General features: G+C 42.2%; 2 protein-coding genes across 6 annotated transcripts in view; both read right to left on the minus strand.

Moving 5' to 3' along the window:
* The window catches only part of LOC119446302 (general transcription factor IIH subunit 3-like), a 50057-nt gene extending 48618 nt beyond the window's left edge, over positions 1–1439 (minus strand). The window contains exons 1-4 of one of the 3 annotated variants that reach the window (XM_049664084.1): positions 1238–1439; positions 1008–1078; positions 416–522; positions 194–318 (exon numbers count right to left, since the gene is read on the minus strand). In XM_049664084.1, the coding sequence (XP_049520041.1) occupies positions 194–318; positions 416–522; positions 1008–1078; positions 1238–1247 (313 nt within the window). In that variant the 5' untranslated portion in view covers positions 1248–1439. The remainder of the gene's footprint in view (positions 1–193; positions 319–415; positions 523–1007; positions 1079–1237) is intronic. The other 2 variants (XM_037710700.2, XM_049664083.1) reach the window with 2 other exon arrangements.
* A 3516-nt stretch (positions 1440–4955) lies between these two features.
* Positions 4956–16884, minus strand: part of LOC119446303 (SWI/SNF-related matrix-associated actin-dependent regulator of chromatin subfamily B member 1-like) — a 31840-nt gene continuing 19911 nt past the window's right edge. For all 3 annotated transcript variants that reach the window (XM_037710703.2, XM_037710701.2, XM_037710704.2), the window contains 6 exons: positions 11679–11816; positions 10508–10635; positions 9354–9520; positions 7957–8147; positions 7171–7302; positions 4956–5256 (listed from right to left, as the gene is read on the minus strand). In XM_037710703.2, coding sequence (XP_037566631.1) covers positions 5217–5256; positions 7171–7302; positions 7957–8147; positions 9354–9520; positions 10508–10635; positions 11679–11816 — 796 coding nt within the window. In that variant the 3' untranslated portion in view covers positions 4956–5216. The remainder of the gene's footprint in view (positions 5257–7170; positions 7303–7956; positions 8148–9353; positions 9521–10507; positions 10636–11678; positions 11817–16884) is intronic.

The raw sequence follows: 16884 nt of genomic DNA on the forward strand, positions 1-16884 counted from the left end.
AGAGGAACAGCAAGATCATGCAATGAGAACACTGTCTGGCCGTGGTCACAGCTTGCAGACAATAAAAACGGATAACTTTTTTTAATCATGACACTATGGCATCACTTTTAGTACTCTGTTGCTGCTGCAACACAGCTTCTTGTTCCTTTCTTAGAATTCTCTAAACATGATTTGCACTTGAACTTAAACTTGCCTGACGAGACTAGTTCCTTAACGCCTTCCTTGATGGCATTTGTAACTTCACTGAAGAGTTCGTACTGCCCATCTACTGAGACGGTTTCTTGGGTAGGAGCCTGGCCTTTGGGGTAAAGAAAGGTGCTGAAAACAAAAAAGCATGCATCCACAAATTGAAAATACGCACCTACAACAAACCGTCACAGCCATTCATTGCACCAACGCATTTTGCCAACTGTACCTTTTGTGTGAATGGCAGGCAATGACTGCCAACCTGTTGCATGGATTGAGCATCAGATGCGAGTTGCAGAAGACAGTGGCCGCATCAAGAAACCTAGATACTATCCCCTGCAAACATATTATACAGTCATCAATCAGATGCAGCTACACAGTCAATATCATATACAAATGCCGAGTGCACAAGTTACTCGGTGCTGCAGTAGCCAGTAAAACAACAGCTGACCCTTGGAAAGGCGAAAGCTTTACATGTATGTACTTTATGCGTAAATGCACAAATCTGCCTTAGAGTAAACAAGAGCATTGAAATCATCTACTTGTAGGTAACGTTAAGTGTGTGTGAAGGACATGCGTGTGTCTGTCGGCCTTCACCAAGCTGAAACTCGCAATATCGTGGTCCGTATCTAGGGTGAACTAGCAGTGCCTTTCCCAACAGTACACTCGGAACAGTACGTTACATGCAAACATAAATTGCACAACTTTCAGCATTGCGACGTGCACGAAAGATGGTGTTGCGGCTTTTAGGACAAGGGATAGACGCAATTGCAAAGTATATGACAAACAAAATAATGAGAGATCTTGCAGCAGACGCTCACCTCTTCATTCTGAAGTAAACTGGCGCAAGGATTTGTGTCGATGATTGTGACCAACAAGCTCCCTTCATCTTCTGTTCAAAAATAAATTACAGGAGGAATGTGAACTATATGTAATCGTTCTTCATGATTATCCGACAAGCAAGTTCAATCGTCGGCACAATTATTAATGAAACGACAAGTTTGTTTTTTCGGAGATTCTAAAAACAACACACGTCAATGAGGGAACATACCGCAGGGCATGGTGAACGATATTCAAATTTCGCTGTACTATGCAGTTAGAAACAATACACTATGAAAATAAACTTCGAAAACATTATCAGCACATGAATGTACCGCTTCGCATCCGCGCGATGCCGGCGACGGAAAGTTGCTTCAAGCTGCTTCAAGGACCAAAAACCTATTTTACCGTCAAAACGTGAAGTGGTGACTGTGACGTCACCGATTGCTTAATAACGTGGTCTTCAAAATTGTTTCTTTTTTTCTGTCGCTCGTAGGTGTTGGACATACTAATATTAAGAAAAAAACTCACAAGTATTTTATTTAAACATTATTTTCACTTCAAAATTTAGGATGCACAAGGATCTTTGCGTGTAGCCACATGGAGCCAACTGTAGCACTGGCCGCAGTCATCATTGGCAAGGACGAGCCACACCGTGAGGTCGTCGGTGGTCGGTGCATCTGAACTTCTCTGCTCCCTTGCGTGCCGATTCCAAAACTGTTTCACGATGGCCGGTGGTTTTGTGACCACACTGTACAACAGTATCTTCAAGAGGAGCTCGACGTTTGCGTTAGCGGCGGTTGTGGGCGCATTTTTCGTGGAGCGCATCACGGACGTCACAGCGGACGCGATCTTCGAGTCGGTGAATAAAGGGGTACGTCCAGAACTTCAAGCATTACTTACGTCAAAGTAGTAAACGAGTCGCCAAGTAATTCGCACGTCAGCCGTGAGTTGCGCGGACGGTTTTACGTTTGCTCTACATTCTTGGTTGCGTCCCACTGCACCGGTCAGTACACGCGGCTGGACCGTTTCATAGCTGGGCTGTACTACAGCTCACTAGCCGGAATATTGCCCAGCAGAGCTCTCCTATGCCATTGTATGACGCGAAGGTGCGTCAGAACCCACAGTCTATCGTCTATTTGGACATTATAGAAAAATTTTGTTATTAGCCGTTTGCGTGGTTGAAAACAGTACACATCAGCGCTGCATCTCCTTACGTCGAGGTGCCCATAAATCGATTTTTTTTTTCGTTTATTATTATTTTTTAATATACCGGTACACTGAAGATGCCATTTTTCATCGAGCGGCGCAGGATGCTGCGGTAATTGATACAACAGAATAGTGGTAGTAAAGTGACACGAAAACATGGCAAAATAGAACATGTTGGGCTGCTGTGCTGCTCACACAATTCTTTTTGCATTATTTTTACTTGCAGAAGTTGTGGAAAGATATCAAGCACCAGTACGAGTAGGATCTGCATCGACCGCCGTAGCACTTGGAATGGCCTCTCCACCATTGAAAAGCGGATTGTAGGCCGGCCGATTGGAACTCCCATGTTTAAGTAAAGATGTGATATTCACATTTAAGCTTGGATGTCTGCATTTTGTCGTTTGTGCAACACATTTCTGCAGTGCTGGCAGACATTTAAGTCAAGGAAGGGAATGAAGCCTGGTTAGTTTCATCAATTCCAGGCAGAACACCAGCAACTTAAACAAGACGTTTTCAGCATGTGTGTAGGCTGGCTTCCATTAGTGCTACTTTTATGTTGGTCGTTGTTTGACAGGGTGATTGATTCATTTCAGTTCAGAGAATTGAGTTGGTTCTGGTTAAATTCCAGAGCAAAACATTGTTCAGACTTTTATATTCATGCACATAACTGAAGAAAGATCAAAAAAGGGAGCAAACTTATTTTGTAGAGAAGTTTTATCAGCACAGCGAATAAGTGGTTCTTGCAGTGAAAAGAGAAAAAAAAAGATCCTCTGCAGATGTATGCCAATCTGAGAGATTGATACATCAAAGACAGAGGTGCTGTATCAGAGCTCCCATGCCCTTCAGAAGTACTAGGAGTCTGTTAGCTTGCTGTTCTCGATGATTCATCACAGACATCACCTGTGCATTGTCATCGATGCCTTGGTCATACGGCCACTTTGGGGCTCCAAAGCAGACTGTGTTGCTGGCTGCTCTTTGCCACTACAGCTGTACTAACTCCTGCTGACCTCCACTGCAGAGGTGGTACAGCACTATGTGATAAACAGAAATTACGGATTACTGGCTAAAAAAAATGAGCAAGGAAGATGTCTTTTTATGTCATGCAAGGTGTACACAAGGTAACTTTTATGTTGTACAATCATTGATAATTACATTTAAAAGCAAAACTTGGGGACTTGAAGGCACGTTGCATTGCAGATTGGTACTGAGCACACACCACCATACAAAAATGACTGCAAAACTGTTGCTGTTAAGGTCTTCCTCACGACTTGCAGGCAAAGGGTAATGGCTAGGTGCAGGGTATAGTTAAAAGTTCAATTCTTGGCCATGTCGTGCATTATTTTTTGAAGTTCATGTACTTAACTTTACAGCCAATTGAATTGGCTGTAATACTATTTCCAATTGATATGGTGATATTGACCTTATCAATTGAATTGCATGTTAAAACAGTGCAGCATTTTCAGGGCCACGAACTTGCTAAGGCTGCCAGGAAGTATTCTTACGTATATAGAAGCTTAGACTTGAGTTGTATGATTATTGGTTTGAGCACCTAGCAGAAATTTTTGTTTTGCCCGACACACTGCACGTTTTGAGAAGTAATCAACAGACTCTTGGCGATCGAAGTCTTGGTGCCAAGTGGCTAGTTGGGGGCATAGGTGACGTGCCACATCTATTTCTTGAAATGGAGCTAAGCTGAGGGTGGACGAAGGACTGCAGGGCTAACAACGCAATGCTCTTTAACACTTGTCCTTTGGAAATCCCAGCAACGTTCTACATGTACAACTCAAGGAATACATACTGCTCTTGCTAGAAATATATAATGTCCCTTAGTGTGTGGTACGCCATGTTTACCGCAAATTATTGTTTCTGGATGCTTTGAGCACACATTACCTTAAAAGTAGATGATGTGAACACAGCTTAACCTCGATATTGCAAATTATTGCATACAAACGAAATGAATCTAAAATGTTTTATCACCAATATCAGCATGCTATGAATATCGGATGTAACAAAGGTCATTTTGTGTTGGATGCTACTTTGTTATAAAGAGGTCAAAGTAATTTTCTTGTGCAAGGTTTCCTTTTGGCTACTTATGGCAGTCACATGATGCTGAGTTCACATTGCTGTCACACTTACTTCAATTATTTACATATCCACAAGGTCTAATGCAACCAACTAGCTAGGAAGTACTTTTTCGGTGATAGTGCAGGTAGCCTCCCTCCACCGAAGTATTGAAATGGTGGCCAATTTTAATAGCTTTGAAGTTTTTCGCTAGCATGCTCGCCGCTGACCAGCCACGTTGAAAACCACAACAGTGCCACTGCATCTAAAGTTAATCTACAAATGTGTACCAAGGTTGAACCACAAGTACAAACAAAAGTGTAAAAGAAGGAAGGTGGTCTAAACAGAAATTCAGTTTTTGTTTTCTCGGTTTCTTTCTGTAGTAAATAACATTTCTGCTCAGTTTTCACAGGATTTTTCATTTACCAGTGTTCAGTTACAATATGACACCATGCTGCCTGCAGTGCATAGTAAGTGCGCGTGTAACTGTGTCGCAACTTTTTTTTTTTTCTTTTTCAATTTCTGGAGCAGTCATCTTCGCTTGAGATTAAAAAATATAATAAAAACTGGAAAACAGAAATGCTGCAAAGATCCCATCTACAGTGAAGGTGTCACTCTGGATGTACTAGGAAAGTTGCCATTCCAGGATATGCCATAACTCACCTTGAACACTACGGATGTCATAATGGCAGCATTTTTATTTCGTTCATTTCACAATTGATCTTTGAACCGAGCACCAAAAGTATGACAATTCAGTACTACATAAACGGGCAACGTACGTTTTGGGGCATTGTTTTCCACATATTAAATGTAACCATGCTTTTTATCTAATATATATACAGAAATCGCGATCTCGAGAAAAACGCCTGGACTGATGGTACACAATGGGTATTAAGATTCAGTGCATGATGATGATGGCCTCCTTGATGCGCTGGTCCATATCACCAAGTTGGCGCAGTGTTGGCAAGTCTTCTCATACGCCTGAAATAAGAAAAAAAGGGGGTGGGGGGAGGTGATGTAGCTTTTATACCTGTGAGCATTGCGTGACTTCTCATTTGAAATACTCTTTTCCAGTTGTGCGCTGTAGTGCCATACCTACAGACAGGTCATTTGCAGCATGAAAGCATCGCAAATGAAATTTGTAGGCTTGTGTGAATCAATTTTTTGGTTCGAAGTGAATACCTTGAATAGCTGTGCGGGATTTGCATAAACTTCGACATAAGAGCCAGATATTGACAAATCTAATAAAAGTTGGTTCTTTACTTGCAAAAAAGGACATAGGCTCACCTCTGGGGTCTGTTTATTTTCTAAGTGCCATTACTAACATTATTTTCATGCAAGAGCGCAAGTTCAACGTTTCTGACAACTCCAGCAGCACAGAAAATTTGTTGACAGGCTCTTGCTCACTGTATGCTTAAAATGCTTCAGTATGCTTAAAATTTTGTAGTAGAGGCCGCGGCAGCACATTGGGTTTGCCAATTGCGCATTGTCGCGATGCTGAAACGAGTAAAGCTTGCGTGTAGACGGAAACCATAAAGCTGAAATGGCACAACACGGCAGAAACTGCGCGACGACGGCAGTTTCAGCTGTGTTGTGACATTTAAGCTTGATGCTTTCCATCTACATGCAAGCTTAACCCGTTCCATTCTCCAAGGGCACAGACGAGCATGGTAGGCAAGCGCACATGATCTGGAGCCTGACCACCGATGAGCAAACTTCCCGCGACGGCGGCGGTTTGCTGACCACCGCCGCCTGCCTTGGCTGTTAGGCCTAACCTGTGCTGTTTAGTCTGGTGTTCGCCACCAAAGTACAGTTTAGTGCCACGTCGACACAAATTTATTCGGAGCAGCTGTACGGCGCTCAGGAAAGCCGAATGGCCACTGCAAATAATAATCAAGCAGATGTAGAAATCGGACGGCGACTGTAAATGAAATTGTCTTTGTCTTGGCTTGGCTATGAGCTATGCAATGTGATTTTCGCACTAAAACCGAAGCTGTCATTTACATAATTAAAATGTACTATATTGTTGCACATATAACACCCTACAATTTTTTTTTTTTTTCATTTAACAGTAAAATCGGAGTGCAAGCTCTATGCGAATTTAGACTTGCGTGGCTTCACAACAGTGCTCATTTCCTCTGGAGGTGTGGTGCCACAACAGTGCGGCCCGCACTGCCGTGAAACCACCTTTAGGGCAAAGTTCTTCACTATTAGCATCACTGTGGAGGTGCAGAGCAAAGCCACTGGCGGAAGATACGACATAGACTATTCGTGCATCCGTGAATGGAGACTGTTTTTACAAAGAATTGGGCATTGTATGCAGTTACATGCTGACATATTTTTTTTTTTTTACGGGATGTTGTAATTGGGGGTGCGGCTTGGCTTACATGTGAAAAATATGTGTATTCATTTGTTTCAATAACTCTGCATACTAAAATTCACGCATAAGCGAGCATCAAATAGCATAATATTTGAATGAATGTTCGCACAAGCCTAGAAATTTGATCATGCAATACCTCTTAGTTGGTTCAAATGATGGCTACAAAGAGGAAGCATTTGGCGACATGTAGGCTTTTCCTTTTTCCTCGTGCCTTGTCAAAAATGTGAACAATAGCACAGAAGTCATGGCCTTGAACAGTAGAATACAAGCGGTCCAATTTGAGCTAACGCAGTCATTTGCTTGCTTGAGCTTGTCAGCAAATTTAGTAGCTCAATTACCATTTATGGTGATTAAATCACAAGGTAAATAAGATGCCATTCTGTCAGATAAGGATGCATGAATTGCACAGGGCACAAGTTATGCAAGGTAGCAATCTTACCAGAACAATGTTATGAACAAGAACCGGTAATTCATTTGCACTGCATTGAGGTGCAGGCTGTGTCAGCAATGCTTACCGAGTATTCCTGTCCTGGTCCCGAATCTTCTTTTCCATCTCTGCATCTGTAAGAGTCTCCAGGAATGGGCACCATTGGTCGGCCTCAGTCTGAGTACGGAATGGGAGCTCAACAGTCGGCAGCGGCGCCTCACTGGATCATAGGAAAAGAAATAGATGCATACATTTGAACAGCTTTCTTTATCTTGCAATGAATGTGTGGAAATCTAGTATCTTTGTGGCACTATATCCATGCCTTGGAGAGCAGTAATTCAAAACCATGCATGGAGGCAACTTCTAAAGAGATTCAGAACCAGTACTACCAATGTGAGCAGGGATAAAGAATTGTTAGACTCAATGGGTGGCACTCACAGTGACATCCATCTTCACCTTGACATTGTAACTTATGCTCAAACAAAACAAGGCCAGGCAAACAAAAACGCAACAATGGATGATAGCATGGAGTCAAGGGTGTGTATGAACTGCCCTACTGCTGCTGCTCTAGCTCGGCTATGTCGCATGACTGATCCTTAAAAAATCCTGCGTGTTCTTACCTGTAAGTGCAAGTGCTTCGAAGCACTCTCTCGCAGTAAAAGGAGATTCTAAAAGACCAGTCAAACATGTTTGCAACACGTTTTTGAGCAACCCAAATGTGCTGTAGATTTTTAGAGAGCTCGAAAATGGCCAGCTCAAAATGTCATCAGTGTTAGCAAATTAAAAACTTTCAGATATCCTTCAAGGTATCTTACATCGGGCGATTTGTTTGTCACAAAGTTGAACAGGAAAAAAAGCGGTTTTGTCACCCCACCTGAAGGCATACGTTCGCTGGTGCCATGAGAGTTGACCACGGATGCTGTAGGCAATGGCGGTGACAAACTCCCCGCCCAGACCCAGCTCTGAGCAAAGCTTGAGTGCAAACTGCTCTGGGCTGTTCTCTTTCTCGGACATGTCCCATTCAAACTGGTCGACGAGGGAGATGTTGCCCACATGAATGTTGAGCTGCAGAAGAAGACAACATGTTTTACAAACATGGTCTGAAGTGTTTTATGCAGTCCCTACACTGATGCACTGGGGTATGGCGAGCATTGTAAAGCACAGTACTACATTGTAAAACAATGCGGTACTGGCTGTTTCTACCAGTGGCCACTTTGCTTTCCTCGACTTTCATTCTCTTTATTTTTATCAGATAACATCTTAACATTTTTATCATTTAAAGTTTGCTCATAGGACTGGGAGAGTTGATGAATTTTCAGATCTGACACAGCAGTTTCACCAATGGCGCAAAGCCATGACAACAATATATATATATATATCTAAACGCACTGTTATGCCCAGCAGGATTCTCAGTGCTTCTGTGAACAGCACTAACAGAGAGGCAATAAAAATGTGTTCAGAATAACTACAGGATATGATTCCTTCTCTTTCTTATCCTGAGTATAATTATGCATCGCTGGCTCCGATGAACTCCTTTTGCATCAGTGGTCATTTCTGCTGTCTCATGCACCTTATCACACAGCTTGCTTGTAAGCCGCTGCCCAGTCTCAGCACATGGACATCGTCGACGTCCTAAAGACTGGTTGGAGTATCATTTTTTCAGAAGGGAAGGTCCCGGTCTCAAAACCAACTGAAGTGTCTCCTTTTTGTGACTTTATACATTTTACTTTACTGTCATAATGACATGATGACGATATTTATCATGAAAGTACTATAGATGCAGCTGGAAAGTCCCTACAATACCTACTGCTGTAGAAGTTGCATTGTAATAACCTCCCCTTTACAATCGAATGTTCTCATTCCCCTATGCACACCCTGCCCTCAGCGACTGTTGGTGTCTCCTGGTAGTCAATAACTAAAACCGAGCCACTGATTCTCACTGTGCACTTAAATGCTAATGCAAGGCATTAACATGTACTAGTAGTGGATGAGATAAACACCAAAAAACTTGAGGGTTTTAACAATGTAACAATAGCAGAAACTGGCTTGTCATCTTATACGCCCATTTGGACGCTCAGTGTACCATGCCTGTTGAGCTTCCTCTTTTCGGATTACCAATGGCTTACACATAGTGAAAAACAAATTTAGTACTGAATACTTATACTACTTTGGGAGCCAATGAAAGAACAGACTCCTTATTCCAACAAACAAAGTCCTAACCAGATTTCCCAGATTTACGCTCAAAGGACAGGTCCAAGACTCGTAACTTGCCTTGATGATGACCCGCTGGTCAGTCTGGTCGTCGAGCAGATTGTCAGTCGGAAATGCGTCGATTTGTTGGCGAATTGACTGAGAAATGGCTGGCACAAAAGAGAGCGGAGGAAGGTCCAAGTCATCGCACAGGATTTCGGCAAACTGCTCCGGTGTAATCTGAGTCTCTGTAATAGATAGCGCAAAACTTCGTTAGGACAAAACATCTTACATTTGCAAGATAACTACAAAGTGAGCTGCGATTCTGTAGTGAGACAAAAGCACCTGCTCGAGAAAAAAGAGCCACAGCATAAAATGTGATGCTTGGCAGCATTTAACCCCATGTTGTTCCTTCTCTGAAAAGGCCACAAAACTTCCCAATTTTTTTTCAATCAGGCCACATTTTACAACATTTTTGATTAAAGATAACTATGGCTTATACTTCAAATTAAATAAAAGATACTGACATGCAAGAGATCAGCAGGGAGCCTTCCTCAAAGTACATAAAAGTCTGATAATGTTCTCTACATTCATAGTGATCTGAATGATCATCATCACCAGAGACTTTCAAAGTCTCAAATCTAGACCACTCTAGTGCAAGAATTGTATGGTAGCCTTGAGGCTATCACACCAACAAGGGTCCGGCCAAGGTCCCAAGAGAACCTTTTCCAGACAAAGGCTGCTTGATGAAATTTGACAAAAGCAACGCAAAGTGCACAGTGAATGAGTAGGATTGTTCATTGGCAATGTTGGTCCAAGCTGGCAGGACAAGTAAAGCTTGGGCTTGAGGAATGAAGCACTTAGGCACGTATAGAAAGATTTGATGTTTTTTTGATTGTATAAGATGAAATTATTCTTACTGGAAACTACCTTTTATTCAAGAGCATAATATTTTTAAACTTTGAAAGCCAATGTTAGCATCAACAGTAATTCGTGGGCACTAAATTCCATGAAATGTGTGAACCATCTGTGTGTTATAACACAACAGTGAATTTGTTGCTAACGCACTTTACTTGAACTGAGTGCTGTTCCTAAAACGCAATGTTTTCACAGAAATTAAAGATGATTACAGTATGCTGTTCAGCATGTGCATGCAGCTTACAAAGCTCGGCAACAGGTCAGACTCTGGTTTTAACGCTTAGCAAATAATCACTCATGAAGTGGCATTAACCCACCGTTCTTGTTCCATGTGAATGTGTCACGGAGCTTATGGCCCTCTATTTCCATGTCAAGCCGTATGGGAACAAGCACCTCAGGCTGAGCAGAGTTCTCGTGCAGAGTCGCTGGGTCCAAGTCATCGTATCTAAACACATCCATCAATACAGATATCATTAACTAAATACTATATCACAAAATATTTTGGCAGCAATTTCAAATAATTCAGCAGGGATCGTAAACTCTGTGCTAAATGTATATCAAACCAAGTTCATTTCATCAAAGCAACACTTCCTTTCTAACCAGGGCCCGCTCCCATATATCTAATGCACAACTTCTAGACCTTGTACTACGCCTTTTGCACGAAGCAACATTATAAACCACCGCCATCAATGGCGGGAATTTGATATTGTCTAGTAGTTGTCTTTTATGTTGCTGGCGCACTTGAAAACTAGGCTATTCGAAGACACTGCTGACCAGAAATGTTTTTTAGGACTCCATCTTCTGTGGTTTAGCCAATCAACGTGCTTTGAAAGTGACACAACTGGAACTGATCAAGCGAGAATGTAACCACGGAACATCTTCTCCTGCTTTCATTAGTTGCAAACCTAAGTATACATGTGAGCAAAAGTGTACGGACCCACAGGATCAGAGGAAAAAGCAGAGTGTCATTGCATCTCAGTCATGCAGCCCCCTAATATTGACTATACTACAGTGCAAACTTAACCACAAGGACATCACAGTGCTCTTGTAAATTTTCATCTGGGTGTCCTAGGAATGAAAAAATTTTTTTTCTACACACCTGTGGTCTTTCGCTGACAGATGTACATATCCTTATTTTATATGTGACATTGCAATAAGACTGAAAATTACTATTCCCTGATTAACAGGCTAAGCACTCCGATGAGTTTACAGCCATTTAAACTGTATTATACTTCTTGAAGCAACACACAATATTAGCATCACTAAGCCATCATTGTTGGTCCAGAAATGCTACTTATTAACACTACTGTTACTAAACATGTCTCAAAACATAGCTCATGCCTTCACACAGCCCCTACAGATAACAGACTTGCTCGTCCCCATATTTGCAAATAGCTTTTTCTGACTGACTCTTAAAGTCTTCTTTTGAGACTGTCACTAATAAAGGCAAGCTGCATGCATGCACATAAAAATAATAATTGTACGTACAAAAGCGGAAATGTGCGTATCTTCTTGTGCGCTATCCTATTCCGATTGACAGGCGTGGAGCAGGGAACGGCGTCTAGATGGTGCGAACTGTTTGGCAGAGTTGGCATCCATGTGGAGCCACGCTTGGATTTGGTTTCCCTGAGAAAAAGAAAAGAGAAAGAATGTCATCCGTGATGCAATTTGATCACCAAAGCACTTTCCTTTCACCACTTAAAGGCCAGCTGCAATTAAATTTCACTTTGGCTGACTTGTTTATGAATGTGCAGTATATACTACTGAAGCAAATTTGTCAATGCCATAGGGCTAGTAGTTGTCTAATTTTCTTATTAAAGGGACACTAAAGAGAACGACTAAATCAGTTTAGATGGATGAAGCATTCTTTAAAAACAAATTTTTGCTAGTTTTGCAGAAATATATTTATTATGATAGAATAAACTGAACGTCAAAGTTCAATTTTTAGAAATTTTGCGCTGAAATTCAAGCACCAGTACGTCAGTGAGACGTCACGGACTTGAAAGTATATTTTTTTTTTTTCACCTAGCAGAATCTTGGTTTTACATAGTTGGTGTGCCATACTTCAGAAAAACTGAATGGTGCAACACATACGTGGACGAAGAAACACAACCAACAGGACATGTACAGGATGTCTACATGTACAGGTGCCAGTCCTGTCGCACATGTTTCTCCGCTCGCGTCTTTATTGTGCCATTTGTTTTGCCTGAAGCAATTTTTCATATTTGGGCCCTTGTGGTTCAGTAAAAAATTAAGTTCAGTTTTTGGCCCTTTTAGAGTGACAATGTAGTCCAGCTTTACCAATAAAAAATTAACTAGGCCTGAGCGGACGCGCTTCAAATCCATGATGTCACAGAAAGCTGGTGCAGGTACTTGAAGGTGGCGTCAGCCCCCACCTTTTGTTCTTGCATTTTTCCTGGGTTACCAAGCCTTTTCTCAGGATAACAGTGGCGTCATTGGTATTGAAAAAGGGTAATTTGATACTAGAGCTCAATTGTTCTCTTTAGTGTACCTTTAAAAGCCTTTACATAGCATGCTTAAGCTTCGCCTTTAACCCTTTGCGGTCCGAAACTTTTACCCGCTTTCCGGCTGTCCTGGTCCGAAACTATTTTGCCAGTATGTGGCGCCGCGAAGAAAACCACAAACTGTGGAAGAAAAACTCACAGAATATTAATTTTTTCTTTTGCATTCTGCAGGCAACTCCTCTACCGATATTTGAGCAGCGTGTGATACTGCTCGAAGCATTCTCCTGGGTGCAGGCCAGGGTTGTAACTGCAGGTTTTGCAGAAAAACACAGTTTCCCTCCTGCCTCCGTTTGTTTTTCGATCGCTACAAGCAGCACAGTCCTTGCTGCTTCGGCCTGGGAGCTTGTAGATGAAATGGCTCCTCCCAACTAGCCTTTCCTCGCACTCCTTCCACGCAGACGGGCTCCGCTTTTTGGCCCTCACGTCACCCACCAGCTATTGGATGAGGTTGCGGCAGTACTGCAGGTGTCGCTGTTCTTTCTCACCATGATTCTGCAGCTGTGTGCGCTTCAAAATAAAGCTATTGACAATGGAAACCTCTAGAAGCTTTCACTAAATGCACCACCATAAAACGCACACGGAGAAAAAGTGGTCATGCTTCTCAGCGAACCGCACGCAAGTGAAAATGCTCTGGTATCCAGAAGCCGTGCTGAACATTGTGCTGCACCCTAGTGCAAAAAGAAGTAAACTTGAACAAACACACTTTATTTATCCCTCAAGAGATGGCGCATCATGTATACAGAGAATGTGCACAAATTGCAGTGAGAAAAACCGCGAAATTTAACCCCCGAACAGCCTTGTCGGGCGGTGCCCGACAGCGGACCGCAAAGGGTTAAGAGTGGAACGCGATAGCATTCAAAGATCCCTGGCTGCTTCTCACACTTCCCGGCAACTGCAGCTTATGTAACTAATGTTTCCCAGGAAACGCTTATGGTGAACGCCATGTACGAATGTGAGCTTTCTGGTAGAAACGCGGTCTCTTGCGTGAGCCAATCCCAGAGTTAGTGCACAGCCACGCCAAGAAAATTGCATAATTTTCAGGTTTCTGTTATTGTTTCGCACTTTTAATATTTCAGTCTGAAAAGATTTCACATAAAAGGCACGCGCTGTAGGTGTTTCGTTTCATGACAATGTTTGTGGGGCTGTCATTCTGAAAATTCCGAGGAATAACTTTGTGAAGAATGTAAGACAAGGTATGAGCAACTTTAGTGATAGAAGGGCATGGCAATATAACCTGCATATACCGCATGTCATATAGCAAGGCATAGCATATACATATACCTAAATATAACTTTTTCTAATGGACGACGCCGCCTACACTGGATTTTCTGCGACACGGGGCCCTTTCACGCTATTAGCGACCACACTTTCATGCTAATAGCGACCACGCTTTCATGCTAATAGCGACCAGAAAGAAGATACAGAGTGGCCAAATAGCGACTAAGTGGGCACCAAGGTAATCCAGACATTGCACATCTCTTTGCGAATGTGGTAGTCATTGAATAAGCAAGTTGGTTCCATGGTAACTCAAAATAACTTGTTCTAGGGCTAGTTGATCTATACATTGTGAAGCCATTGTAGGACAAATTTCACAGGACAAAGAAGAAGAGAAACATGTGAAAGGACCCACTACACGAGAAAGGCAATTCAGGAAAAAGAGGCATTGATCATATCAGTGATACCTCTAGGTGTCTATTTCAAAATAATACTTTTTTTTCTGTGATGAACCTGTGTGCATGCGCATTTTATTGTACGTTTTCTTTGGTCTTCTAGGGGACTGTAATAACATAGTTGCTAGTGTAGCACTAGGGGTGTCCAGTCTTGTCTTCACTGTATCTGTTTTATTTGAGCTACAATGGCTTCACTAAGCTCTATGGAAGTACACAAGCTACGAAACGAATTGGCTTCGTTTGTAGCTTCTTACAGCAACAGGGTGGATGACTATTTTCCCTTTCGTATGACAGACATACTGCAACAACGATCTGGTCGCGCATTTTAACATCATGGACAATTGAAGTATCGAGTACAGCTGGGAATATGCTAGTGTAAAATGCAGTTCTTTATGAAAAATTAAATTTTATTATAATTTTACGGGGTTACTGCAATTGTATAGCTAGTGGTGGGATACTCTATACTGTTATCGACAGCAGCTGTAAACTAGGCAAGCAATAGAGTAGCCGAAATTTCTATGGCTAAGGGACACCGAAAGTAGGCAAGCCTGAAAAAAGGCCAATACTTGAATGCAAGTGAACAAAAGCTACAAAAATTTCCTTCGTTCTTTGATTCTGTCTTCGCAGCTGGTAAGAAAAGTAAGTGTTACAAAACTAGTAACACAAAGTCACTTCTATATTTTATCACTTACAAATAAAACATGAAATTATTACATCAGAAGCGCAAGATCCAAAGACAGTGCGAGATGCGGGCAACATACTAGTGCTGTTCAATCCAATTTTGTGTCACAAATCACTGTTCTTTGAAAGCAAAGACATTATGACATCTTTATGTGACATCCATCAACAGGCCTCTTGCAGTTTTGGAATTTGGATTTGGACTGTTCATTTTGTAATAATCATACTCGCACAAACATAATGCAACAGTGAATATAACAACAGCAGCAACATTTGACAACTCAATGAGCTGACCATGCAGTCACTAGCCAAGGTGTTAAAGCAATGTTGCAGCATAGCGTTAAGTGTGACGTGCATAGACACAGGGAAACCTGCACATGTATCAAGGCCCGAGCACAACAACAATTCACAGAGCTGCTAGACCACCATGCAGCGTCGCCCTCACTTGCAGTGGCTTTTCACGCCTGTAGGCATGTTATTTTCTCTAGGACAAACACAGGCTGCTTTACCAATACAGCTCAGTCACACTGAAACTCAGCTCGCTGCAAAGCAAATTTTCAAGTCCTTGAGCGCGGAATATGCATACACTACTATGCTGATAATTGTAACGTGTGCATATAACTTTCTCTTTTTTGATTGGAATAAAATGCATATCAAAAAACACTAGTAGGTGTACGCAAGTTGTGTTCACGATTTTTTACTCCTGTAACTTTGTCAATTCATTTAAAAGAGCATAAGCAAAGCGCAGTTTTTTTTTTTTTTTTTTTTTACTGAGAAAGTTATATCTGTACCGTGTAGGCAGTGAGGAAAAATTATTACGGTAGAGCCCATCTCATGATGACTGTCGACGGTAATGCGATTAGCATTCCAGACACACTCTACTATTCAAGTCACGTTAATATAAAATCTGTAGTTGTAACTTTGAGACTTCCGTTGCTTCGGCTACATGTGGCATACACTTTCTCCGGTAACGGCCCACTTTGCTATGGCCCTCGCTTGCCAAGGTCATGCATATGCATGACGGCAACCTTATGACGAAGTGAGGACGATGAGATGACAAAGAAGGAACGATGTCGATGAAACAACAAAGGTGGTATGACAACAACAGCATGAGGACAATGAGATGATGAGTGTACGACAACAATGGCATGACGATAATATGAAGACAACAGGATGATGAAGTTGGACTGATGACAATGGATGCATGACAGCGACTGTTGGGCAATGCCTCAATGACAACGGCAGCATACTCACAACTGAACTGTGACAGCATGATTACAATAGAATGATGAAGAAGGAATGACGTTAACAAAACGACGAAGGCGGTACACAGCGTTGGCATGACGACTGTGTGACAACGATGGCGGGAAGACAAAGGCATGACGAGTCACATGACAAAGTTAGAATGACAACGATGGAATGACCACGACGGCATCATGACGGCAGTATGGAAATGGATGCTTTAGGACATGGCTTCATGATGACTGCATCACGACAACTGTATGACAATAATGATGCGACAACGATGGCGAGACGACGACAGCGTGACGAGAGCCGAATGACAAAGGTTGACTGATGATGATGCAACGACCATTACGGCCTCACGGTGACAGTATGACAACTAAAGTATGCTGACTGTATGATGACGACAGCATGACAAAAGTCGGGTAGTAAAGTGTGAACGGCGACGATGGGATGACCACGACGGCATCAGAATAGCAAGCACATCCTTAGTGGTCTAGTTATTAGGCAACTTGAGCCACTGAGTCGGCGTAGGAGGAGTGGTGACGACAGCATGATGAGAGTCAGATGACGAAGCTG

The sequence above is a fragment of the Dermacentor silvarum genome, chromosome 3, assembly GCF_013339745.2.
Source record: "Dermacentor silvarum isolate Dsil-2018 chromosome 3, BIME_Dsil_1.4, whole genome shotgun sequence".
Taxonomy (NCBI): Eukaryota; Metazoa; Arthropoda; class Arachnida; order Ixodida; family Ixodidae; genus Dermacentor; species Dermacentor silvarum.